At 35.7% G+C, this 26,236-nt stretch overlaps 1 protein-coding gene across 1 annotated transcript in view; it reads left to right on the top strand.

Moving 5' to 3' along the window:
• LOC106904389 (metabotropic glutamate receptor 4-like) overlaps positions 1 to 14,693 on the top strand; it is a 73,490-nt gene extending 58,797 nt beyond the window's left edge. The window contains exon 9 of the mRNA XM_014968717.2: positions 14,578 to 14,693. Within this exon, the coding sequence (XP_014824203.2) occupies positions 14,578 to 14,693 (116 nt within the window). The remainder of the gene's footprint in view (positions 1 to 14,577) is intronic.
• The last annotated feature ends 11,543 nt before the right edge of the window (positions 14,694 to 26,236 follow it).

Here is a 26,236-nt window from a genome sequence, read left to right as displayed (position 1 = left end):
ATGTACATACATTTCTGAAGTACTCAAAGATAGTCAGAAGTAAGCAGATTGTTTCTTCTGCTTTCAGCTATTGAAATACAACTCAAATTGAAAATGTTCATGTTCTTAGGGTAGAACATTAGCAGATATTAGCAAAATACAATTTCACACTGCTTACTTTTGCTAAAAACAAAACAAAACAAAAAAAAAAAAAAACCCTTAACACCAAATGAAAGAAGACTATTTTTAAGCCACATAGCCTTTGTCATACTGCTAAGGCATCACTCAAGAGGATTAGCAACTTTTTAAAGGTCATCACCTTTACAGAAGATTAAGTTTCAGTCCAAGCCTGAGCTATGACTTAAATATTACTTTACATTATCAAATACTTCCAGAAAATGGAGCAGAAGCAGTATTTTCCATGAGAACAGAATAAAAACCCTCTGCAGCATGATTTGGATAGGTTATCCACATATTCCCTCGGCAGAACTGAAGCTAAAATTGACGGATGAGCACTTTTTAGTTTTAAATGACTATAAAACTGCACTTTTATGCTCGGGAAAATGCCACAGTAAAAAGTATTTTTGTAGTTCTCGGTCTTACATGTCACTCAGTTGTCAGAGTAAGTGAGTTTGCCAGACATACAACCTAAAGCCACAAGCATGAATGTCCCTTGTTGACTGTTCAATAATTGTAATTTTGTCCATTTTAAAGCCCCAAACCAATAAAGTTTCCTAAAGTTGTTCCTTTTATTCTACTACATTTTTTTTATGTTTGTTATATGACCATCCCCAAATGGCCATCTTCTATCTTTTTCCAAATATGTGTGGTCATGCTAAAATGCAGGAAAGGTTGGTCGCATGGCATGTCAAACGCACCATATTTGTTGCTTAAACGTATCTGCCTTGTTGTGTGAGCCAATGTATATGGCTGCTGCTGCCCTGTTGACATTCCTATAGCTCATGATTTAGGAGTGTCATGACTACGTGCAATTCCTCTTCTTATGCATGCCAGATTCTCCGCTCTCTCTGACACTTCACCTGCCTCACAGCAGGTATTTATGTGTTCAGTTAGCTATGCTACTGAAGGGGGGGCAGCACATACGTCTTCCTGAACTCTCTGAATAATTTAGACTAACAGCCATTCCTATAAAAACCCCATCTATATTAATGAGGAGCTTCCAACCATTTGGATCATTGCTTGAAGGTTGTGGTTCTTCTATCATGTTTTTGGTGCCAAGGAAGTGCTGCTGTATCTTATGCATAGATTATAAAAATGTTTGTTCAGCATTTGAATCGGAAAAAAGCAACTGTTAAGCACAATACGCTGTTATTCATAGCTACAGAATCTTATACAGGACTTTGTGAGAGTTGTGAAATCTGCTCTGCATAGTCCATTGAAAATAAATTTAATGTCATTTCAACATAGGTTGATTTGTGATCAGTGATTAACTGATTACTGCGTATTCTCCTTTAGGATTGTACTTCATTTATGATGAATTGTCCAGGTTCTAAAGCAGCAAAGTAGCCCCAGACAATAACACGACCACCACCATGTTTGACTGTCAGTATGAAGCTCCATTTCTGAAATGTTTTGTCAGTTTTATGCGAGATGTGTAAATTACATTTTAGGCAGGTCGCTTCTTCTTTGTGAACACAACGCAAAGGTAGTAAAAATACGGGAATAAAAGTTTGCAAACATTGGACTTAACATGAACTTGAATCAGAATGATTTGGTCGTTGATCTAGGAAGACAGGGTCAGTTTATCGCACATGTTCACAGTCAAGCAGCCAGGCAGCACATGTGGGCATCTGTTAGACCTGATGTTCCAAACAGTGCAGCCGTCAAGGGGTGGTGATGAAAGGCTTTGTGATCCGAACAGGGAAGGTGGAAGGTCTGAGTGGAGCTCAATTTTATTCTTCTCTCAAAGGAGGCTCTTGAGTGCAGTGGAAGCAAGGAGGGAGAACAGCCAGTAGGAAGGAAGTACATTTCAAGCTGCAGGAAACACTTGTAAGGGGATCCGATATTTGCAGGGAAGGACTTGGTGGTATGGTATTCACAGGTCCTGCAGTTAAGATGTACATTTCTTAAACTGAATTTAATGTACTCTAGTTGAGAGGCTCATGCCTGAAAACTGTGCTAATGAAGTTTCTTTGTCGTTTACTACATTCAATTTGAAGCTATGATCTTTGACATCATGTTTAGCCAACACCATACAACAAAGTATACTAATTCAAGATTAAAAGACTTGTGTGAAATGCTGCTTAAATCTCATTGCCAGCTGTCCGAAGAGAGAGGGTCAAACAATGCTTTTGTGTGGAGTCGTTGTAGTGGGAAATCACCTATTGATCACCTCCATTTGGGGAACAGACTTGAAAAGAAGACTAAAGAGCTGTACAGTCCAGAACTGTTCAAAACTGGCCCACCCTCTCAATCTCTCTCCCTTTCTTGTTCCAATAAACACCCAATAACACAACGCCATTCCTCTGCAGAGCATCTGCTCACACAGCTGGCCATTTGTCTTTATGGTTAGTAACTCACTTGACAAACAGAAGCTGTGTATGACCCATACTTTCATCAGCCTGAGTGTGTTTCTTTTTTTATCTGTGGGGTATGTGAAAATGAACAGGAAATGTTTGATCCACAAAATAAAGATGGAATAAAATGAAAAATGAAAGGCTCTTATTGGCGAACAACAGATAAGTTGCCCTGGTGTGACTGTGTGCACCATAATAATTGAGTTATTCAGAGGCAGCTTGCAACAGCTTGCCATTAATGTGTGTAACTGGTGTCCAGCCCAACTATTTGCATCCTACCACCTGTTATGATAGTCCCATGCTGACAAATCTATTGGAAGAATACAAGCAAAAATAATTTGATCAATGTATTTTAAAATATCCAGTGAAACTGCTAAAGTCAGGAACAAAATGACATTTTTCCAGTTTAACAAGAACTCCTTGGTTTGAAAGGCACTATTTGTTTTTGCTAAAAATGAAAATTAAAAGTATATAATTTCACCGGCAGATTTTTTTCACTTATAACATATTTTTCTCATTTTATAAAGTTAAGAAAACTTACAAGAATTCCCAGAAAAAAAAAGCTTTTTCAAAAAAATAATGTCAGTCTTAAAAAAAAAAAAAAAAAAAAAAAAAAAAAGTAAATCTCAGCCTTTGTTTCAGTGAACACAAATGCAGTTACAACATTACACATTTAATTCCAAATTAAAATATTTACTGGATAAAGTGAAAAATAAAGTGGAAAATAAAGTGAATCATTGAACTCAAATTCAGTTGTATAACCACTGTTTCCGTGAAGTGCTTCAAATCATGACTTCTACCCAAACAAGTGATTGTTTTGTTTAGTTATGTTGAACTGCTGTTATTGAACCCAAATTTAACACTTATCCACGAAGCCAAAGGTTATTTGTTTGGCAAACGAATTACATTCTACTGTGCTTTCTTTAACAAAATTGCTTTCATTTGGAGTTGTTTGGGATCCAGGCATAAACAACCGAAAGGCTAAAGTTAGCAAAAAATATTTTGCCTTTAAAACATCATTATAAACTCTCTCTTGTTACAGGATTACATCCCTTTTATAAGCAAAAGACAAAATATGAGGACCATAAAAGAAAGCATTTTTCTTACATTCGAGATGCATTTGTACATGATTAAGGAAGAAAAAAAAAATTCCACATGACATGATGCAGCCTCACAGAATGATGTGGCCTTTAACACTGCCAGAGAATCAGAGAATGACACAAAAAACAGAATGCTCCCAGTTTATTTGTGTGAGGTGCATGTGGGATAGAAACAGAGAGAGAGAGAGAGAGACAGAGAGACAGAGAGAGAGAGAAAGAGAGATGTTCAACTCGGTTTCAAAAATGATTGTTTCTGGTCTCCCAAGATGCCAAATCCATGTGGATGCACAATCTAAACAAACAAACAAACAAAAAAATAAACCTTTGAGGATACATCTACAATCATCTCTGTGTGGACGTGGACTTAGATTGTGTGTAATTATATATAAAAATTAATTTTATTCTAACTGAATTTGGGTCAATTTTGTGCTATCCTCATAAATTTAAATGAACTGAATTGTATATGAAACAGAAATTGCTATCTCATAATAAACTGTTGTGAAATTACTTCATCTTTTAAAATGGGATGTTCATAAAACTCTAAGCTACTGCAGAATTTTCTTATTAGTTCACAGCATTTCTTAAGGCAATGCAATACTTTTTAAATATCCTTTTTATGCTGGGGCAGGTACAGAAAATATAAAAATAAAACCTACAGGTTGAGAAGAGCCATCTATTTTTAGAAGATCTGTTTGAGGTATTTCAGGATGGTAACCTTCTCTACGGGCTTTACCAGCAGGAAAGAGGAAACGACAATATTCCTATGCCTCTCAGCATGACATTATCTCCCACGGAGTTACAGTGTGTGTGGAAACTCTGTACATTGAAATTATACACGAGAACAAAAGCAGAGCAGCAGTACCATATCCAAAGTAATGTTTTTTGGCATATTTTGTAATATAATTATGACTAGTTCAGACCCATGTATATCATGTCATGTAAAATCAAATGAAACATTATAGTGTCTTCCAAAAAAAAAAGATTTCCTCTTTTAAAAGACTCTGGCAAGAATTTAAAATAAATCATTTATTCAAAGTGCTGCATGCCGTCTTTTTTTCTGCAGCCATCCAAAGACTTGATAATATTGTGGAAATATTTTCAACCTAGAGAACTGCATTGACAATGATTATTTTTCTGCTGTAATGTTCCTAAACAAAAATGCTAAAAAAAAAAATCAAGCTTATTTCTTCCAATTGATCAACCCTAGCAGCTTTTGAACCACATTTAGAGTTTTATAGATCTATTTAATTGGATGTCTTGTTACCTTTCACTGTTCATCCACATTTCAAAGCTGTTTATGTGGAAGTCAATGCTACAGCCATTTTAATGACTGCAGAATTCTGAAAAAAAAAGATAAAAGGATGAGTTTTTAATCTGTTTGGCGAAGTTCTTTTGATGTATGTTTTATTATAGTAAAAAACTGGTAGTGATCAAAGGTAATAGTTAATTTTTCAAGAGTTTTAAAGCTTTTCTACTTAAAGTAAAATAGAAATAGTTCATAAAACTTGATAGTTCAGATAAAGTGGCGTGACGGAGGAGTCGCCATGAGCTGACATTTAGTCCTACTATAATTAAATTCAAAGCTCAGAAACCATTTTTTAAAAATGTATTTAAAATATCACCAGCGAACAATGTGTTGCTGTTTACACATATTAGGTAATAGGTAAATATAAAAATATCTCAATGTTCCAAGCACATAGAGTTCAATGTATGACCAGTGAGAAGTCATCCTAAAAGCCATGAGCAGACGCAACCTGGCGAATATCGCCGCAAGAGAACCCTTATTTTTCCTGTCCTTCAAATTGTTACACTTGTTTTCTTTTCTATTACTAAAACAGTGCTGGACTGATTAGTAGACAGATTTAACAATGTTAGGATTTACAAAGAAACTGTCTAGGTGTGCACAGTGTATGCTTGAGCCAAAAGAGTCACTTGTGTTAATCATGTCAAGCAATTCATCGATTAGTCGTTGTTTAGCTAAAGCGAGAATAACATCCGTAATGGGTTTATGTTCTTCTGACCTAAGAAGTGCAATGCATTTTTGCTTGTTTTCATGGCAGGCTTCTTTTCCAGTGAATAATGGCCGTCTGCACTGGGAAGAAATCCAAGTTCTGCCAATAAAGTGACAGAGGTATATCATATCCCTCATTAAAGAGAGCTATTATGAACCTGCTGGTGCACAGTGGCACCAGACAGGATGAAAAACTGGCTGGCTGAACTTTAGTTCCTCTGGTCTGGATAAACAATGCAGCTCTCCTCTCTCGTTACATCATTTCAGTACCCCTCAAATAGTGGTTACTCATTCATGATGTTACATTTTGATGTGCTCGTCTGCTCCAGACCAATGTAAATATATTCATGGCTGCTAGGTAGCATTAACAATGTTACTGTTTGTTTTATGTCTTATCCTTGCGTTTCTCCCTCACTCTGTTTATCTGGTTTATCTTGCTTTCAGCTCTATCAACACGGCTGCTCCCAAATGTCCTTGATCACAACTTTTGTTCAGTTTGTAATTTCTTTTAAATTTAGTATAAGAATTGACTAGTTCTTAGGTCCTTTGTCCAGTTCACATTTTACAAACATTTGCTGTCCAAAAATTTGTATAATCTTCTTATAACCATTTTGGGGGGATTTCCTGGTTCCTACAATCAGTGACACCAGGTTTGAAGAACTGATTGTGTAAAAAAAACCAAAAAAAAAAACCCATTAACTGCAAGAAGTTCTGTTTCTTTTTAAACTAAACAATATGTATCCTTTTATTGTCCTTTATGAGATTCAGAATGCCCAGTTTAACCTTTCAACCCATAGCTGCTAACAGATCTGGTAGGAATGCAATTACCCAGTAAACAGCATTGAGAGAATGTCAACTACTCAGGTTCTTTCAATGAGGACGCTGGAATATTTGAATATTTGCTTAATAGGTTTGAAAGGAACCTATAAACAAATAGATAAAATGCAAATGCCACACAAAAACTTTCTGGCCGGAGCTCAAGTCCAATAACTTCTTGCTGCAAGGCAGTAGCTCCAGCAACTGAACCTCTATGTAACGTTTGTGAAGACCTTACTCAGCATTAACCTGCAATGACAGGGGTGGTTGTAGACCTTTAGAAGCTGGCTGATGAAGAAGAAACAAGCATTGTTATATGCTTGGCTCTTTTCAGTTTGGTTACTTTGTTCCCTCAAGATATCTTGTCAGGTTATCCCTCTTCATTTTTGTTCTTGTGTGGCACCCCTAGTCCGTTATCACCAAAGACTTTACTGCGATATGATCCTCTTCATATCTCAGTTTGGGTCTTCGTCAACTGTGAAAAGGTCCCTAGTGAAAAAATAATGCATTCATAAGATTCGGAGATAGATATTGCATAGGAACATGGTCAGTCAAGTATAAGATTGGTGACTGTGCAAGGAAGGCATACTTCATTCATCTCACAACTATACCAACACAGTCCTGTTCAAGGCTGCAGTGGGGACCTGATGCTTATTTCCTGCTGCAAATGAGTGAACGTAGAGCGCGCCATGGACTGGCTTTAATTCAGCGCAAATAAAAAAGAATTTGATTGAAAAATGCCCACCATTTTTATTCTAAATAGACAGAAATATCAGGGGGGTTTTGTTCACCAAATTCTCAAAAACATAAATAATCTCAACTGTTCCTAACTCCTAAATAATAAAAATCAATTTCACAGTCGGCTTAAGCGAAGCACTGAAAATTATGCTGCATAAAAAAGTACATCAAATCCCACTTCTCATTGCAGTTTTAACGGAATTGCGATGAACTGCTTAGATGCATAACTTGGCGTTCAGCACCATAGATAAGGCCAGTTAGATGGCCTTTCATGGATATCAGTTTTAGTTTGGTAAATGCTAAAGTTTACTTTAAAGTTTAAAGTTTACAAAATGTGGGTAACCTGCAGTATGATCACAATATTCACCAACAATATTGTAGTCACTGCTTTTCCTAATATTGCACAGCTGTAAATAATATTTGAAGCTACCAATAGTTTATTTTATATTCCCTATTCATATAAAGTTGATTATAACTTGGTAGCATTTCCAGAGAGAAGAGAATCATGAATCTACAAGAGCTCACTGTGGAATACCAAACATTTCCCATCACCTACTGGTGTGAAGAACTTAATGTACTGTAAGGAGGCATTAGTCTCGATGAAAAATAGAAAAGTCATTTATTTTTCATACCTATTGAATCGTGTGAAGGGGTAGTCCCTGCTACCGTTTCCAGCACGTCAGAAAAGGTCACCAGTTCATCACAGGCTTTCACTCTGTGTCTGTCTGTCTTATCTTTACCACTGTAGATTTGAAAACGTTACTTTCACAGTATGTTTGCTTTGCAAGGCCCTGCAGGCCTTCACAGTTCAGCTCCAGTTAATCACAGAAGGCGCACTCCCATGTCCCTGAGCATTGACTCTTTTCATTACTATGATTTCACAGGCAAGCTCTGCTCTGTCTGCAGCTAAAGAGGATGCATTTGTTATGATTCTAAGAAAAAAATCAATTAATATGATTTCTGTGGCTTATTTTCCCAATAAATATGAAATATTATTGTAAAATTATACCTGCCTTGTATGTTTGCCTTTCTGCTGAGTCAGTGAGATTTCAGACAGAGTTGTGTTAAAAAAGGAGTTATTAAAGGCTGTAGAAGCAAAAACTCAAGTGGTTTTTAATCACAAAATATATTAAGAGAAGGAGTGAGCCTATGGCAATGTCATTAGTCTTGTGCCTTAATCTAAAGGAACAAAAATTATTTAAAAAAAGAATATCAAAAGCAACGCCTTCCCGTACTTTAAATGGGACTCTCATTAATTGAGATCGATCTTACGTGTATTGTCTTAGAAAAAGAAAAAAAAGAAAACAGGCGATAATGAGTTTTAATCGTATTTCTATGTTACTTTTCTTAACCTGTGTAGAAGTGTTGTGTTAAAAATGTAATGAAATATTATTATTATTGACAGCTGTTTTTGACAATTGTAGCACACACCCAAGTCTATTTACTTATTTGTTGTGTCCAATTAATTGAAACTACCTAAAAGTTGGCAGCCGTGTTTACATCCTGGTGTGAGATTTCATTGGATATCACCGTTGCACAGCCTCTGGAATGTTTTGTCATTTCAAGTTATTTCTCTTTAATACCCGCTCTACAAATACAAGCTTCCCTCTTCAATGAATTGCCACTCAGAAGGCTGTCGATTCTGGTCTGCCGACAGACGGAGCCAAAGGGGGTTTCTCTTATTATTGGAGAAGCCACAAAACACACACGACGCAGTAGAAGTAAATTACGACCCGTCTTCAAAGGATTGGATGCACAATAAGCTGGTAGCCAGAAATATTTCTTAGATTACTGATGGGTAATTTGAAAAGAAAATAAATCTTGACAAATAAGTCACCTTAAAATCAATTTCATTTAGTAGTTCGAAAGTAAATATGTGACGGAATGCGTTGATGTGAATCCAAAAGAGTTTATTCAGTAAAAGTCTTAAATATTTGGGAATAGATCTGTTACATAAGAAGAGCAGCACAGGTTTCTGTTTTTCCTGGTTTTCCTTAATTGCTTAATAACCTCGTTTTGGTTACTAAACAACAGTTTGGCAAAAAAAAAAAAAAAAAAAAAAAAAACCTCTAACATCCTACCCTTTGAATCAGAATGAACAAAAGCTCACTTTTTTTCAGCAGAAAGATTTCAGAGAGAGGCTGCAAGAGCCATTTACCTGTCTCTTGCAGAAACAATTTTTGCTTCAATGTTGGTTTTTACAGATGCCAACAGATTTTCCTCCGGCCTCGCGCTAATGCATGGTAGGACTCATGGAATATTCTACAATGCTTAGCTGGCCAGATCCTGCTGCAGTTGTGACAAGTGCAGAATTCTTCATTTCAACATTATGCTTTGTTTACATTTAGCTCAGAACCCGTTGGAGTTGAGCGTGAAGTTGCTCAACGCTGCAACCGTAGATGGCAAATCAAACAAGGCAACATTGCGTGCGCGCTTATGGAAAACAGTCACGTGCTGCTCGCCCGGCATTCACTTTGACAACAAAAGTCTGCATCAACTTTTGAAACACGTACCCAAAGCAACTGAGGCTGAAGACACTAGCTCTACGTTCAAACCCATCATGAAGATGAGAGGTAAATGGGCTGTAGAGGAAGCATCCACTCTAAGTGACAGAGAGGCCACAAAACACATTCCCCTGGTGCCTCTGAAGTGCTCTTGCTGACTGACAGCAGCATATCATTTCTGTCGATTTATTCTGAAGTATTCCTTCCCCGAGACCACAGATGGGGGGCATTTGTATGCCAGTCTGTGGAGTGCAGTCACATTTCATTCAACCGCCACTTGAATTTTCCAATGGCAGAATTTACTTGTGAACTTTAACATCAGCAAGTGGATCACTCTTTCCATACAGCTCTATTATGAGCCATTTACACATCCATTCACTGAAATATACACAATTGAGAAACATATTTCCAAAGGCCTTCTCTATTTTGCATTTACAAACTACGCCACACAAGCCTGCCAACATATACAATCATGTGGAAAAAGACATTACAAAACTAAGGGAAAAACTAATTACGTGCCATCATTCTACATTTTGAACCAATATCACTGATCTGAAGTACTCGGGTTTGTATGACTTTTTTTTTGCAATGCTTTGCAAGCTGGTGGCAAGACATTGCTGACCACAGAATCACACAAGTTGCTTAGGAAAGAATCTCTGTTGATTGGGAGTCAACAGATCCAACCTGTGCTGCCCTCCTTTCTTCACAGCTTTGCTTAACTTAAATAAAATTTGCTGCCGCTTCATGAATTCACAGATTCCTTAAAATCCCATAACATAATTAATCTCAGGTCATTGTCTGGACCTCAACTGGTCCTTTTCAGTTTTGATTCTTGTTCTTTTTTTTTTTTCAGTCAGGTTGCTTATATCACTGAATCACTGAATTGTGCCACTTGGCATTGCTCAACATAATACAGCCATGCTTACATAAAATGCCATCCAGCTCCTGCTGCAGTCTATAATATTTATAATAATAATAATAATAATAATAATAATAATAATAATAATAATAATAATAATAATAATAATAATAATAATAATATTTCCTGACTTGCCTACTGCAATACCCTCACTGCTCTCCAGTGAGCAGTGAGGGTGCTTTTAAAAGGGATCCACAATTATTTGAACATGTTGACTTAAATATGTTGTAATTTTCCTATTCACTAAAAAAAATGCTGTTTGTGATTATGGCAAAATTCATAATTACTTCAAAAATGTATATCTTTTGCTGCAGAAGAATGTGGCAGCTCATATCTGGTCTTCAGTTAGCCTAAAAGAGCGTGTTGGTAGAATTTAACTAAAAAAAATAAATCATACAGTGAACTGAATAACTTGTAGTTTGGTTAAGGTTTTATGAAATAACATAAGTAAAAAAAAATGTGTATTTGACTTTATGGTTGCAGAATATGTATGTTGGCATTTTTGTCTGTTTGACAGACCGAGGGAAGAAAGATAATGATAAGGAGAGAACGACGCACTGAAGCAAAACATGTCATCACAATTTCTTGCTTCTCACTCGTTCTGTTTGCAGAAAATTGTCCCCTGGCCAGTCACTGGTGCTTTTTGGTCTTGAAAATCAATATACCTTTTATCGTGGAACATCAACATTTATAATTAAAGAAGAATAAAAGCGTTACTTAAATGTATGTTTGAACGTGTAGTTGTGAAAACTGACAAATGGGCTTTGCGTCTTTGTTTACAGCCTGTGGCTGATACCAAAGTCTTCATTTTATAGAAAATATAATCACAACTTTATGGTGGTAAGATTCAGGTCAAACATTAAATCTTTGTCTTTATGACTATTGAGTTTGAGACCTTGTTTCTGTCAAGTTCTAAGTACAGTTAGTATTTCTTTTTAGAGAAACACTAACAAGAAATAAACTAAGTCTCAGCTTAGTTTAGGTTTAAACTTAAAAGTATTTTCAAAGTATTTGCCCCATGCAATTTATATGAAGTCTTTAGTGAGTTTAACTACTTTCAGTATTATATAACACATTTTGATATTTTCAGCCTTAGTGCCTTAATTTCTGCTAAATATTATGTTGATGCACCATATTAGCAAAACTCATGTTTAGAGTTAGTGCAAATAACCACCACTGTCAAACACTGACTTGTTTGCTAAACACATGGAGCTTAATAGCTAACAACAAATTATTAATTTATGATAACTGCTTCTATGCTGTCATTAGCTAAAATGCTAATCATGGTTGTTAGTATTAGCATTAGCATTAACTAACATGGTAACAGGACCTTATTCCACCATAAGAAGAATATGTGAGATTTATTCTGAAAGAGCAACAGAATTACATGTTTCATGCCAAATTAAGTTTTAAGGAAGTGAAATCTGGGATATCTATTATATCTATTATCTATAAGCCTTTTATTTTGAAGAAGATCTGCAAAATGTATTTTGAAATACTCATATACATTATGCATAAGCTATACTTTAGTAAATCAAAATATGCAATCCGACAAGGCTCATTTGTCTGATTCAAAAGTACGTTTAGAAAATAAACTTTGCACAGATGATAAACATAGATTTCATTAATCCTATATTTAAATATGCTGTTTTTATTGGCCTGATGTAATGTTAGCTGTAAGTGGAAGATCATCATAATTAACAGAAAATGAAGGCATGAAAACATCAGTCTGGGTGTAATTAATCAATATAATGTCTTTAACTTAGTGAATTGAGTTACTGAAATAAATTAACTTTTCAATAATATTCTAATTTATTAAGTGAATAATTTAGACTCCACATGCTGAGCCATGCTGCCAACATTTCTTTTACTTCCTTTTTAATTTTAAGATTTTACGTTCTTTCCAAGGAAAATGGCAGCACAGCACCTATAACTTCCAGTCTTCTGTAACGCCACATAATGAGTAGCACCGATAATAAGCAATCCCATATTTAAGAAATACACCAAAATTTTGGTCTATTAAGCTGTGAGACAGACTTAGCTGTTCAGATCCATCAGCACACAAGAAATTATCATTTTCTACCCATTTCACAATTTACTGTACCATGTCACTGGGCTGGCACTGTGGCTCATTATCTTTTGAAAACAATTGGCCCCATTTGCTTGTCTAATAGGCCTGCAGGAATCCTCTCAATTTGCAAATATCAATGCAGGGGAAATATAGTTCTGAATCATAAAAATGTATCAAACTGTAAATGCCTTTCACATCTGGTAAGGATGTTTCATAATGACAGGGTGGAAGCTGACCATCATAAACACACATTATTAAATACAACATTTTAGTAGCTAGATTTTTTTCCCCACATGGAAACAAGATTAAATGCAAATGTTTCAGGAATAACATCCTTCTCACTACAATGATACGACTTATCTACCTCATTTACCTGAGTACAACTAAATATTAAAAGGAAAGAAATGCTGACAGTGGAAGCAAAAATGACATAAAATGCAATGTGTTATCAGCTAGGTATATATCATTTTTTTATTTATTTTTTTTCTGCAGGCTGGTAATGTAAGTCCCCACGCAGTCAATTTTGTGACAGGAGGAAGTGAAACGCTGCAGGTCAGAGCTATCATTAATTAAAAATCCAACTTAAGATAAAATTCTGTGATCATTATTAAAAACCAAAGGCTTTATTTTTCCCAATATATTTTAAGTAATAAACTATAAATAAGAGTTGTGGCATCTTTACAAGGAGAGCAACAGCAACCAAGGGCTTACACAATAAATGAGCACCAACCTATTTATGGCTACTTTAGGTTGTCAGGTGGAACTGAAGGGTGAGAATTTGACTGGAAAGTGCTAGATCGGACTAATCATTGTAGCCAATGAGGGGAACAGATGAGTAAAGGAAAAATAGTGTTGACAGTTATTTTATTTTACTTTTCTTGACAGATTAAGCCATTTAAGATTGTGACAGATGAGAAAAAGATGAGAAAAAAAAGAAGGATGCTTCTGACATGTTTTCTTAAATGGAGCCTCTTTCTGAACTAGATTTCTGTTGACTGAAATAAAAATACATTTATCTCTGTTGACTCTTGAAATATTAAATATAATAAATATTGTTTTTTTTCAATAAATGTGAGAGTGGAAGCCAGACTGGAAAACGTCGAAGCAGTTGGCCGCTGCTTTGTCTGGAAGACTGGAAGAATTAATAATGTTTCAACTATTTAACAGTTTCAATAATTGCGCTGATGAATGGAATCATCCCTCAGGGGCTCACGCATAAAAGAGTATGCACCTTTCAAACTGCAAGTTTGTGGCAGGCAGCAAATCTATAAGTTGACAAACAAAAAGATTCTGATGTCTAAAACCGTGCGTAGACATGTAGTCCTTTTTCAATCCATATTTACGGTGAACTGAGTAGAAATACCTGAAATGCTCCCACCATATGTCTGACTAACCATAACAACGGCCTCCACTTGAGTCTCTTTCCAACTACTGCTACTAATAATAATAATAATAATAATAATAATAATAATAGAGTTTATTCGAAAGGTGCCTTCAGGGCACACAAGGTCATCTTTATACAAAAAAGAAAGCAATAAAATTAAGAGCAAAGCATTCGAAATGAAAAGCAAAGAAGAAAATTTAGAATGTTACACGTTGATGAATGTAAAAATGCTTGTCTGAACAAATTAGTTTTCAGCAAAAAAAAAAAAGAAAAAAAAAGTTTGGAGTTAGTTTGAAAATCAAATACTCCACAGCTGAACCATGCCATCATGCTACTCTTTCTTAAGCATTTTATGCATCAGATATAAATTCTACATTTACAAAATGGAAATGTTCTCCATTGATAAAGGCACATTCCCCTCCAGACTGTGCCCTTACAGTAATATCTGCTCACCATTACATTAGGAGATTGGCTCATGTTTAAAAAGTGCAGTTTAATTTCTGCCTGTTCCACTGCAGTGTTGGGGAACCTTATGGATCTGGCCAACATACGGATCCTCCCGTCCCGTACAGCTGCCACGGCTCCACTGAGGGACGACTATGACACTCCCAATCTGCCAGCCACATCCTGCTAAAATGCTCCGTTTGCAAAGGAACTGCAGCATACTGATGCCTTCAATGGGCACCTGTGATGCACAAGCTTGTAGATGTGTCTCTTGCAGAAGTGAATAGTAACCATTTACTCAGTTACATTTATTTCAGCATCTTGTTGGAATAGTTTTACTGCACTTTTTACTTTTACTTGAGTAATATTTATATGCAGTATGGCTACTTTTGAGGAAAATTTCTGGATACTCTACACACCGGGTAACTTCGCTGAATGAAGAAAAACAAAAAAAAATGCATGACATACAGACACAAACACGGTTTGAACTAAAGTAGAACTACTTGTTTGTGAACATAGTTTGTTTTTCTAATATAGTTTTTTCAGCTACTAAGCCTGCCAAGTCACTTGGCACTGGAAATACTTCACCTTGTTGTGACATACAGTATATTCACATTAGTATAAGTATTATATAAGTATTATGTAAGTATTAGATTCCTAGTTTTTTTATTATTTGAAAAAGTGCTGTACTTAATGGAGTCACATCTTAAATTTTCTAATTTTTGGAACTTTTGACCTGCAGTAAAAAAGTGTTTACAGCAACGCAAACATCATTATTATTGCCTCCTAAAAATGCCTGCGCTGCTGTAAACACTTTTTCAGTGCTGGTCAAAAGTTTGTGTAGATAACCACACACTTTCATGCAAAATTAATTTTAGATTATGCCAACTTGGAGGCAAAATATTGCGCCGAACATTAATACATAAGGTCCAAGCCATTCTCTAAAAGTTAACACAATGGTGATAGCTCAATCTATGATTTTGACAAAGCTTTTAGGATGTTGGGTCATGTCTTCAGAAAGCCGAATATCTTACCTTCCATATTAAAATAATCTTCTGCTGCTGTGCCATTAAGTAGTGGTTGAAAGACTGGCAGTGTTTCCCTGTCCTTTTTTTTTGTTTACACCGCTGCTACTGTGACATCTTGTTAAGTTGATAGTTAAGTATCGCTGTCCCGCTAAAGCGTGATGTGACAGTTGATGGACGAGGACTTGCTGTGAGATAAAGAACCTCAGTCTCCACACATTAGCAGCTACAATCTGACAGTTCTTTAAACACTTACACAGAAACATTAAGATTTAAATATAAGTATAACAGAAATGTACACAGTGCTCTCAGAAAGTATTCACAAATACCCCATAGAGAAAGTGTGGAAAAAAGATTTTTAATCCTTGCAAATTTCTGAAAAAATAGAAAACCTCGAAATTACATTTGCACAAGAATCCACACCCTTTCTTATGAAGCTCAAGTGTGGATGTCCAATTCGACTCTGATGCGAACCAAAGCAACAAACTCTGGTCCACCTAAAAACCTAGTTCTTGGTTCAGTTGAAGTGAACTTTGGCATGAATCTAAAGCATATGTGGATACCAAGCAGACAGGAAACAACTCCAAAAGCAGGAAGTGGACGACACAAACACCTAGCATGAAATCAAAGGAATTGTCTGTAGACCCCCAAGACCTTCTTGATGCATAAATCTGGGGACAGATACAGACTATTTTGTAGCTCCAAATGAGCACATTGGCCTCCACTACTTGTAGATGCAATAAATTTGGAGTCACCAGGAGTCTCATTTATAAATTATTGCACAGGAACCATACTAAAAGTGTATGTATGGCAAAAAAAAAAAAAATCTGATTTGTAAAATCACTCTCACACACACACACTAAGTCCTGCTTCATGTTCTGCGCTCTCACATTCAACCACACATGGTAAAAAGCAAAGCACCTCATCACTCATCAAAGTGTATTTGATTGAGACAGCTGATCAACATTGTTTTATGATTATCAATGGTAACCACAGAGAAAAGAAAAAATGAAATATCACCAAGACCAATGTGAGATGTGGTCAAGAGTTGACTAAATTTCATTCTTGGTAGCCATGGTTACATCAAATAAAGTTCACACACCAATACCGCTATTTTAAATGCTCAAGACATGTTCGACTGTGGAGTGCTCATGCGTGTGAGCTGTATTGAAGCATGTTCCTCTGCGCTCTAGGGGTTAGGAAACAGGATTAGGAGCTGGTGGCTGATAGAAACCGTCTATCCTGCAGGTTGTAGCGGAAGAGTGCAATACATCAGGCCCTTTGAATTTTCTTCTTTATTCTCCCATTCGCAAGGTCCACCAGTAACCAATGTCTGTGCAATGGATGTTTCAATGCATCCATCACATAGAAATAGGCACAGGTATCACCACTGTATTTATACGTTTACAGAAACCACTCTGATTGCCTCACACTTTGTCATGTTTAATGTCTCAGTCTGTGGTACACATCATCCTGGTGATCCTCCAGGGAGAGGAATGTGTTGGTGAGAAAGCTATGATGAAACGCAGACTTTAAGATTTAAGTTGGCTTACAGGGCTCCTTGCCTTTATGTATAGATATGGTTCACCACTGGAATCATAAATGACCCTGCTGTTTGAAAGCTGATGATAAAGTCAAACTGTTTAAAGATTGATATGGAGTGAAATTAAATGTCTGAAAGGAATCATGATGTAGTGAGGCTTCAATTCCCCGCCTCACTCTCTGCTCTTCCAGGAAGACAACCATCTCTGCTATCCACCAATCAGGTAAAGTGGTCAAATGAAAATCGCTCCATAATAAAAGGCACATGGCAGCCTGTCTGTAGTCTGCCAAAAGGAACCTAAAGGACTCTTAGACCTAGCCTGACCATTACCTTTTTATGTAGAACAATTCTCATGTCTGTTCAGTACACGGTTAAAGATTTCTCCCATTGAGCTTGATTTCCAGCTCAATTTCAACTGGGCCAATCAGCGAACAGAAGGAGCTGTTGTGAATGATAACATTTCTTTTCTGCGCTGTTTTAGAACTCTAGTCTGTTTTTGGTTGTAGATTAGCAATAGCAGTGAGGAAACATTGCAGTGCATATTTTAATTAATTGAAGTTGACTGTAATTTGCCTTTGGTTTAGTAAGTAGCTCTATTAGGGTTTTTGTTGCATTGTGACTGAAAGAAAACAGTTTTATAATACCTATCATTAAGCTGTTTTTCTCTGGAGACTTCCTTCTTAGATGATTATCGAAAAACACAAGAAAATAATGGAACCTGGTTATATCTCACCATTCATTTTGTTGGTTATGCCATTTATGTAAGCCGTCTTTCCTGCCAGTCAACATGGATGATTTTCAATCTAGGCCATCTGTTTAAGTCAACAGTTTGGGAGTCATGAAATATTTAGTTTAGAATCATCACAGCCTAAAAATAATGTAGCTTGGGCAATGTACGGCTGGACAGTTTTGGCACCTGTAATGCATGTGCAAGCCAGACTTTGCACATGATTCACAAATCCCTCCTTGATGGTGATTTCCCACCCATAATTGTGCTGATAATGTCTCCCTGATTCACTTTGTTTAAAATTAAATAATGAGTCATCCATGCAAAATGGATAGATTTATGATATATCTATGTAAATTACAGTGAAAGAAACAGGCAACTAATTATCAAGGATCAGAGATCTTGGTAACATGCAGTAAACACAACAAATTTATCTTCTATATGAACTCAGCTCATGGGAAAAAAATATAAACTAAAATGCTGGATTTCTCATTAAAAGTCCATGCTTAACTACAGTCAGTTAGTTAGAAATGCTGCCCTCAACTTGTTTCAAAATTGAGAAATTCAGATCTGCTTTGTGTCGTTTTTCGGGTGGGCCAAGACGTGATCTTACAGAACAATGAAGCTAACTGTGAGAAAATCTTATTCTTTTTCCTCTCTTAATTGGGTGACTATTGTGTTTGTGGGATTGATTGCAAGGAGAATATACAAGGAACCTGATGCAAAGAAATAAAGTAAGATATATTAGAATGATTTTGTTTTTCTTTTTTTAATGTCAATGATAATATCAATATATGTTGTTAATGACTGCAGTTAATATTTGTTTACTTGTTTTTGAACCATCAGCCAGCACCGACAGACAGTTTATAACAACTCCAGTAACAACAAGATAACCACTTTTTTGTTTGGCCTGAAACCTTTTCAGAAATGTATTATTTGTACTAGAAGAAAATGTTATTTTGGAACATTTTGTACTGCAAGTTTAATTTAACCGATTTATCATTTCTAGTTTTTTTGTTCGTTCGTTTTTTTTTTTGTTTTTTTTTTCATAAAATAAAATAACACAACAAACACAGTTATCTCGTTTTTATGGAATAAGCATTTTTGATTAGCAAACTAAATGAACAGTCCCCATCCTAAATAAACATTGAATATTTTTGGGTTAAACCAGTTATATCTAATAGTCAGATAGGTGCAGAAGCCATGTAGAGCACTGGGAACAGAAAGCAGAGGGAGCTTTTCACAAGAGGCAAGCAACAAGGCCTTTTGCATGACAGCAAGTTACATACTGCTGGGAGTGGGTGACAGTGATTCAATATTTCAAGCTGTTTTGAGCTTCCTCTGAAAAACACAGACAATGAGACAGCAACAGGGACTCACCAACAATAGTTTGTTTTAGGGAGAAAATGGATGACTAAATGTAAAACAGTTTTGGGCAAATAAGTAAGTGCTTTACTAATAAAGCAAAACAGAACAGAGATAGGTGTCATTAAAATGTAACAATGTGACTTGAAGAAGTTGTTGATCATATGATAAATGTCAGAGGTGGGAGAGGTTTTGTTTTTAATCTGTCTCACCGAAATAGACTTGGCCTATGGTAATTATACCATGCCTCTTGAATCCACTTGAACTAATCTATTACACTGAAAATAGAAACCGATTGACCACTTTGCACAGAAAAGAAAAAAAAGACAAACAAGTGCTTTAATGACCACACAAAATGTTCATGAAAACCGAGGTCAAAATGTTACAAAGAAATCTTTTTGCATTACCATGACTGCAAACCAAGGAAATGTACTGCCATCTTGTGGAATTAATGAGAAAAAAGTTACTTGAATTTCAATATAAAGGGGTTCACTCAATTCAATTTTCAAAAAGGTACTTACTGAAAAAAAGTAATAGAAATTTCAATCATTTAAGTTAAATGATATGGAAAACCAAAAAGAGATCAAAATCCAAAGTGCAACATACCGAGATAGTTTATATTATTTTAAAAGCAATTTAATAGTGCTTCTGTATTCATATTTATGAAAAATATACATTTGTAAAGGCCATTCTCAACAATGTACTGTGCTCACATCATGCAGCACAAAAATGCAAGACTTGATTGAAATTTTAACATTGTTGAGAAATCTAAAATTAGCTTGTATGTTAATGGTGGCATAATCCATGGATTATCATGCCTACAAATAGTCAGTCTGGTGTCTGACAACTTTATCAGGATCAGTGGGTTTCAATCATTACACCATGCATCTGAAATACAATGCTTCCTCTTTAAGGGACATTTCAAAAGTTACACTTTGGATTTAAATCACCCAAACTTCTCAATACAGTAATCACATATTTTTCACCAAACATTTTCTTGCAGGTTATGTTAAATATTTTGTTTTAAATTAGAGATATTAAATTTGGCACATGTTTTTTGTCAACTGAAAGATTGTCAGATTGTCACCACAAACAATCTGAAGCTGATAAAGCCAGTTCATTTTTCTAAGCTGTTGTGACATCAGATGAAGAGAGAAGTACAACGTTGAAACATGTCAGGTATGTCCAAAGACATATAAAATAACTGCATATAATAACAAACGAATCTCTAAGACTGTATCGCATATAGACACAATTAGTTTCACTGAAAAAAACAAACTGTTCTTTGTAAGTGTTGTCTTACAAAAGTACAATAAATATATTCCTTGACTATCCAAAAAGAAAATGCTCTAAAACAAGCTAAACTGTGATTATAAAATGTGAGAGAAAAGTTTGTGCTAATTTACTTGCCAGGAAACAAGCAGAAAAACAGAAATCTCACTATTTGTAGTTCTGTTTTCAAATATGCAAAAGTTACTCATTGCATGCAATATCATTTAATGTACAATAACCTTGGTGTTGATCCCAGCTAAGACAAGAGCAAGGACACCTCTGCGACACATGTCTGTGCTCTACCTTATATTTCTGCAGGAGAACATTACTTGCATCCCAGAATAAAGCTCTCAAGTATGTAAAGCTTTGTTGTAATAGGTCAGCTCTCAAGTGAATTCATTCCGCTATTGCTCTGCGGAGAGAGTGTACAAGCACCAATCAGAGAGCCGGAGTCTGAGTGTTGAAAGCACGCAGATTATTTGTTAGTGAGGAGAATTAATAATGCTTGGAGCATTTGGAGCTGTGAGTAATGGGCATGGAGATGGGCCATCAGAAAGCTGTGATGAGGATTTAGAGAGGAATTCATTACAGGGAATCCCCCTATCACACAGATTTGATTTTTTCTTGTGAGTGGGGGAGCTTTTTACCATTTATGAAATCAAGAGGAAAATGTGGGGTTTTTTTCATAGCTTTTATAGCTTTAACATATTACAAGAAAAAAAAAAAAAACTTATGTGGTCTTTATAAAATCCTTAAATCAGTTAAATTGAGCTGCAGAGAATCATTATGCAATTAAGTATTACACTGTCATTATTTTAAAAAGAGGAATTTAGTGAAGACAGTTTTTTTTTTTTTTGGCTTAAAATGTCAGTATTCTTGATTTTAACGCCCCATTTTAATCCTACTGGCTAAAGAATTTGTCTTCTGGTTATTTGGTGAAATATTTACAGTACATCTGTTCACTTAAGTTTGTGTACATTAATTTATGGATAGGTCTTTTATTATCATATTTAACTAGAGGTGAATTTAGTACTTTGACTAGGCCAGTGCAATACAAAATCAACTTCCATTCTGCTATCCCATGCCCAGTTTAAGGCGGTACCAATTGCTTTTTTATTTTTTAAACAGTTTATTTGAGAGAGAGACACTAACTATATGACAGAAAAAGTCTCAGGAGCCGATAATTTTAAACTTTGTCCAGGATCTCACTTGAGCCATCCCAATATTTTTCACCAATACTACCTGTAGGCAGTTCTTTGTGTGTATTCCCTAAATAATCCACAAGATTGACCTAAATCTGAGTTTCCAAATGACTGCCAACATTTCCATATCCCACATGTTCCAAAACAGACATGTTGAAGTTCAATATGATAAAATAGAAAAACTTTTTTGCATTCCATTCAGCCTTTCTGTTATCTGCTGAAAGTCTTGTTCTCTCTAATTCCCCTGCAACCAAAAAGAGACCTTTTGACAGCTATCTTTTTAAATTGCTTCTTACACTTTTTGATTTTCTTTTAAAACACTTCAATCGCAGTGAAATAATTAACATTAAGTTGTCTGTGCTGCAGAAACACCCTATCCCATATAGAGCATTGGGAACAGAAAGCAGAGGGAGCTTTTCACAAAAGATAAGCAACGAGGCCTTTTGCATGACAGCAAGTTACATACTGCTGAGGGTGGGTGACAGTGATTCAATATATCAAGCTGTTTTGAGCTTCCTCTGAAAAACACAGAAAATGAGACAGCAACAGGGACTCACCATCAGTACATTGTTTTAGGAGGAAAGTAAATTGCTCTATGTGAAAGATTTTTTTGGCAAAATGTAAGTGCTTTGTTGAAAAATATTACTAATAAAGCAAAACAGAACAAAGTGTCATTAAAATGTAACAATGTGACTTGAAGAAGTTGTTGATCATATGATAAATGTCAGAGGTGGGAGAGGTTTTGTTTTTAATCTGTCTCACCGAAATAGACTTGGCCAATGGTAATTATACCATGCCTCTTGGATCCACTTGAACTAATCTATTAAATTGAAAGTGGAAACTACCCCCCAAGCACTTTGCACAGAAAAGAACAAAAGCATGTATTACACATTACACAGTGTTTTAATGACCACCAAAATCCTCATGAAAAAGGAGGAGAAATGTCACAAAGCAATCTTTCTGCGTTACTGTGACTGCAAACCAAGGAGTTATGCTGCCATCTCTGAGATTTCCAAAAGACTGCCAACCATTCCATATCAAACCTGTTCCAAAACAGACATGTTGAAGTTCAAAATGATAAAATACAGCAAATTCAGCCTTCTGTTATGTATCTGCTGAAAGTCTTCCTCTCTATCTGTTGTTAGTTACTGTCGTTTTAATTTATATGTCTAATGAATTTATATGAGTTTCTGAAACACAGTATGTGACACAAATTATAAATTTTTTTCTAAGACGTTACATCTTTTGTGGCTGTACTAGTAAACTCATGTACTCTCCAGCATCCATAGCAGAAACTATTCAGCAAAATCAAGTCAGTATTTAACATTTTGTAATATTTCCAAGAGTTAAAGCATGAAAAATCTGACAGATGTGGCTGTGTCAAGTGAACCATGCTAAACATGGCTATCAAACCTTTGAGGAACAAGGTCCTACAGTTGAGGTTTTGCCCACAGAGAAATCTGTAGTACAGAGAGATGAGTCGAGCTGTCTAGTTAGCACCTCAGCAGCAGCTCACTTTGGTTTGCCATGACTGGAATGAAAGCTATGCTGCGTGACATTTTGTCAATATAAGGAAAGTTGGCAGCGGGGGTTTAATAACTAATCCAGGTGGTTTATGTGAGCTCAGGCCATTTCAAAAGTCTTTTGAGCCAATTGAATTAGAGGTGCAGCATGTGGAAGGTCAAGCGTGACAGGATGCACACACTATTGGGATCTTGGATTTTTTTGGATTGTGCTCATAGATTTAATAGTTTAACACGGTGTATATTATTCAGGCCAGATAAAAGATTGATAGTATTTAGTTAGATTTTGAGTTCTATTTTTCACCGAGTCACTGTGAAAAATGGTTCTCTGTATTTTACACTGCCACAGGGACTATAACATCTTGGGAACTTTTTATATTAGAAACCAGAAAAAAATAAATAAATACGGTCATATGTTTATGGTCATTGTCTTGCTTTGATTTGGTGAAATACATAGAAGTTTTTGATTGTACTGTAACAAAATGTAAAAAAAAAATAAAATTACAAGATGAAATGATTGATGACTAACTGTTAATGCCGATGAACAACAATATATTTTAATTTGTCTATACCAGTCAAATTCTGGGGGCTGTGGACGTACATCTGTTAGCTGGAGCTTTCTCCAACCTGAGGTGATAAATTATGGTACCAGTCAGAAGCATTCCCATTTTGGATACATGATGCCTAATGTGTCCAAAGAAAAAGTTTCCATGGAGAGAACATAACAGGAGTTAAACATTGTTACATCACAAGAGGAACTTTGAAAAGCAACTGTCAAAACAAAGGCTGTTTAATTTAGACGCCAATGTATATCACCTGCTGTTGTGAAATATATTTGGGTCAACATATAAAGCCTTATAAGCTCTGGAATCGTAAAAGCGTTGTGCATAAATGAAAGCCTCAAATCATCAATGAATTAGATTAACGTTAATAAAATGGCTCAAAATGAATGTAGACGTTCATAATATAAAAATCAAACAAACTTCTACTCCAAGAACTTTTCTATAAGCTCGATATCTCATTAAGCGTCCACCTTAAATGATGTTCTGTAATTCCTATTGTTAAACACTGAAACTGAGAAAATTATTTCTGGTTAATCAAAAACTATTCATCTCACTTTAAGACACCGCTCCCCGATTGCTTCATTATGCTTTGATTGAAAATGCCTTACAATGGGTTACTTTTAGCATGACTTTTAGTTGTTCTCTGTTCACACTTCAAAGACAATGTTATACATGGTTTGAATCTTAATGTGACAAATATATTCAACGTTCTATTGACTGACCTTCGTCAGTAACTCCTTGCTCTTCATTTGACCGTCCCTTTCCAAGAACAAGTTGGCATCAAAGACTTTAGAGGAAGAGCCTGTACCACAGAAATGACACAACCTTGATTACATAATGTGTCTCAACGTTAGAAGTACACTGCATACCAACAGATTAGTGCCTTGTTAGCATCATGTGATTTCTCATGGTATCCAGGCAACTGTTAGGTTTAATAAAACAAGCGAGTGGATTAAAAAGGAAAAAGTCAGTTTCATAAAAATGTAGAGGTTCACTAGAAAGTAAGAGCTACTAACTAGCTTTGAAATCCAAATCTTTAGCAATAATATAAAGTGGGATCTTGCTCCTCTACAATTCTTTTTGCATAGTTCATGCTCTTTGTTTGAAATCACATTATGTGGACACAGAAATGACAAAAATGCATGTTTTTTGATGAATAACAAGCAATTTGCTATTATTTTCACAGATTAATGCTTTGCTTAGGTGACCTAAACTCTTTATGAAAGACTTAAGAGTGACTTTGTGACAACTGTGTTTAATTAAATCTAAAATAACCAGTAAAGCAAAGACAGCTGTCTTCTAAAGATTTGCATTTTGCCATCAGTAATTATTATGACAGACAAACCCAGCAGCAATCCCTCCCCACTCCTTATTTATCTTTCCACCCTAGACGCCTTAATCCCCCCGCTGTCCCTCTCACCCCCCCCCCCCCCCCGTCTTCCTTAACAATATAAGCCACCCGCATTCAGCATCAAACCGTCTCAGCAGAGGCAGCTCGAGGACTTTCAAACCAGAAACATCCACCCAAAGTCTGTAAAACCTAAGAGGCAGCAGATTTATACCACAACAATCAACCTGTGTGAGGCGGCGTGAGCACAGAGCTGAAAACAGGTGAGCCACTCATCTCTGTTTATGTGTGACTACGTGTAAAACTATCAGATTTCTATTTGAAAATAGACTTCCGCTATCTTATTCTGAGTATTTATATTTCCAAACACTGAAGTCATGAAAAAAAATAAAAATAAATAAATAAATAAAAAACGGACCATCATCTATTTTTTAAGTAATATTTATCACTGAATATATTAATGTTTCAGGGACGAGTATTTAAACTGATCTAGCACGTTTAGTCCTAGTCAGTTTAACTAGGTTCTTTTGTTTGGTTTGTAATTAGATGAGTAGTTTTTCTCTATCATAATACAGAGCAAAGACTATAATGAATGATAAAATCTGCATTGAGCTAAATTTTTATTGACATTGATGTCTTTTGATTTTCAGATCACATTTTGCTTTCTCAACTCTAGTCAAGATGTGGACAAGAGGCAAAAACCCGGGCCAGTTAGCAACCAGATCATCACGTACAGTAGTTCATTTCCTTATTATTCATATTAATTTCTTCAAGAGTCTATACGTAAACGTCTCACATGACATGTAACAATATGTTCAGATGAACCCAAAGAGTACAAAATAATGCATCACTGGTGTTATATCAGCCATAATATGCTGATATTATGTGATGTATATTCATTTATCTCTGTTTATTCAATTCAGGTTTCTCCCTGGTTCATCAGTACATTCTACGTTTTAATGAGGTGTCTGGCAACAAATCAGGTGAATGAGTTAGCTGTTTTCTGGGGGATGTGTGCTTTCTGTTTTGGTTTTAATAGACATTTTGTGACACAGTCATGACACGCACTGTGTTACTTAAATATACTGTCTGCTTATTGCTTGTCATTGCTTTAAATTTGTTGTGCATTTTAAAGTCTTGAAGTAGAGACGTGAACGAGTACCTC

This window comes from Poecilia mexicana, unplaced genomic scaffold (genome assembly GCF_051168715.1).
Source record: "Poecilia mexicana isolate PSO_F unplaced genomic scaffold, ASM5116871v1 scaffold_7, whole genome shotgun sequence".
Taxonomy (NCBI): domain Eukaryota; kingdom Metazoa; phylum Chordata; class Actinopteri; order Cyprinodontiformes; family Poeciliidae; genus Poecilia; species Poecilia mexicana.
The sequence above is the reverse complement of the archived record's forward strand: the minus strand, read 5'-3'. Positions and strand labels throughout refer to the sequence as shown.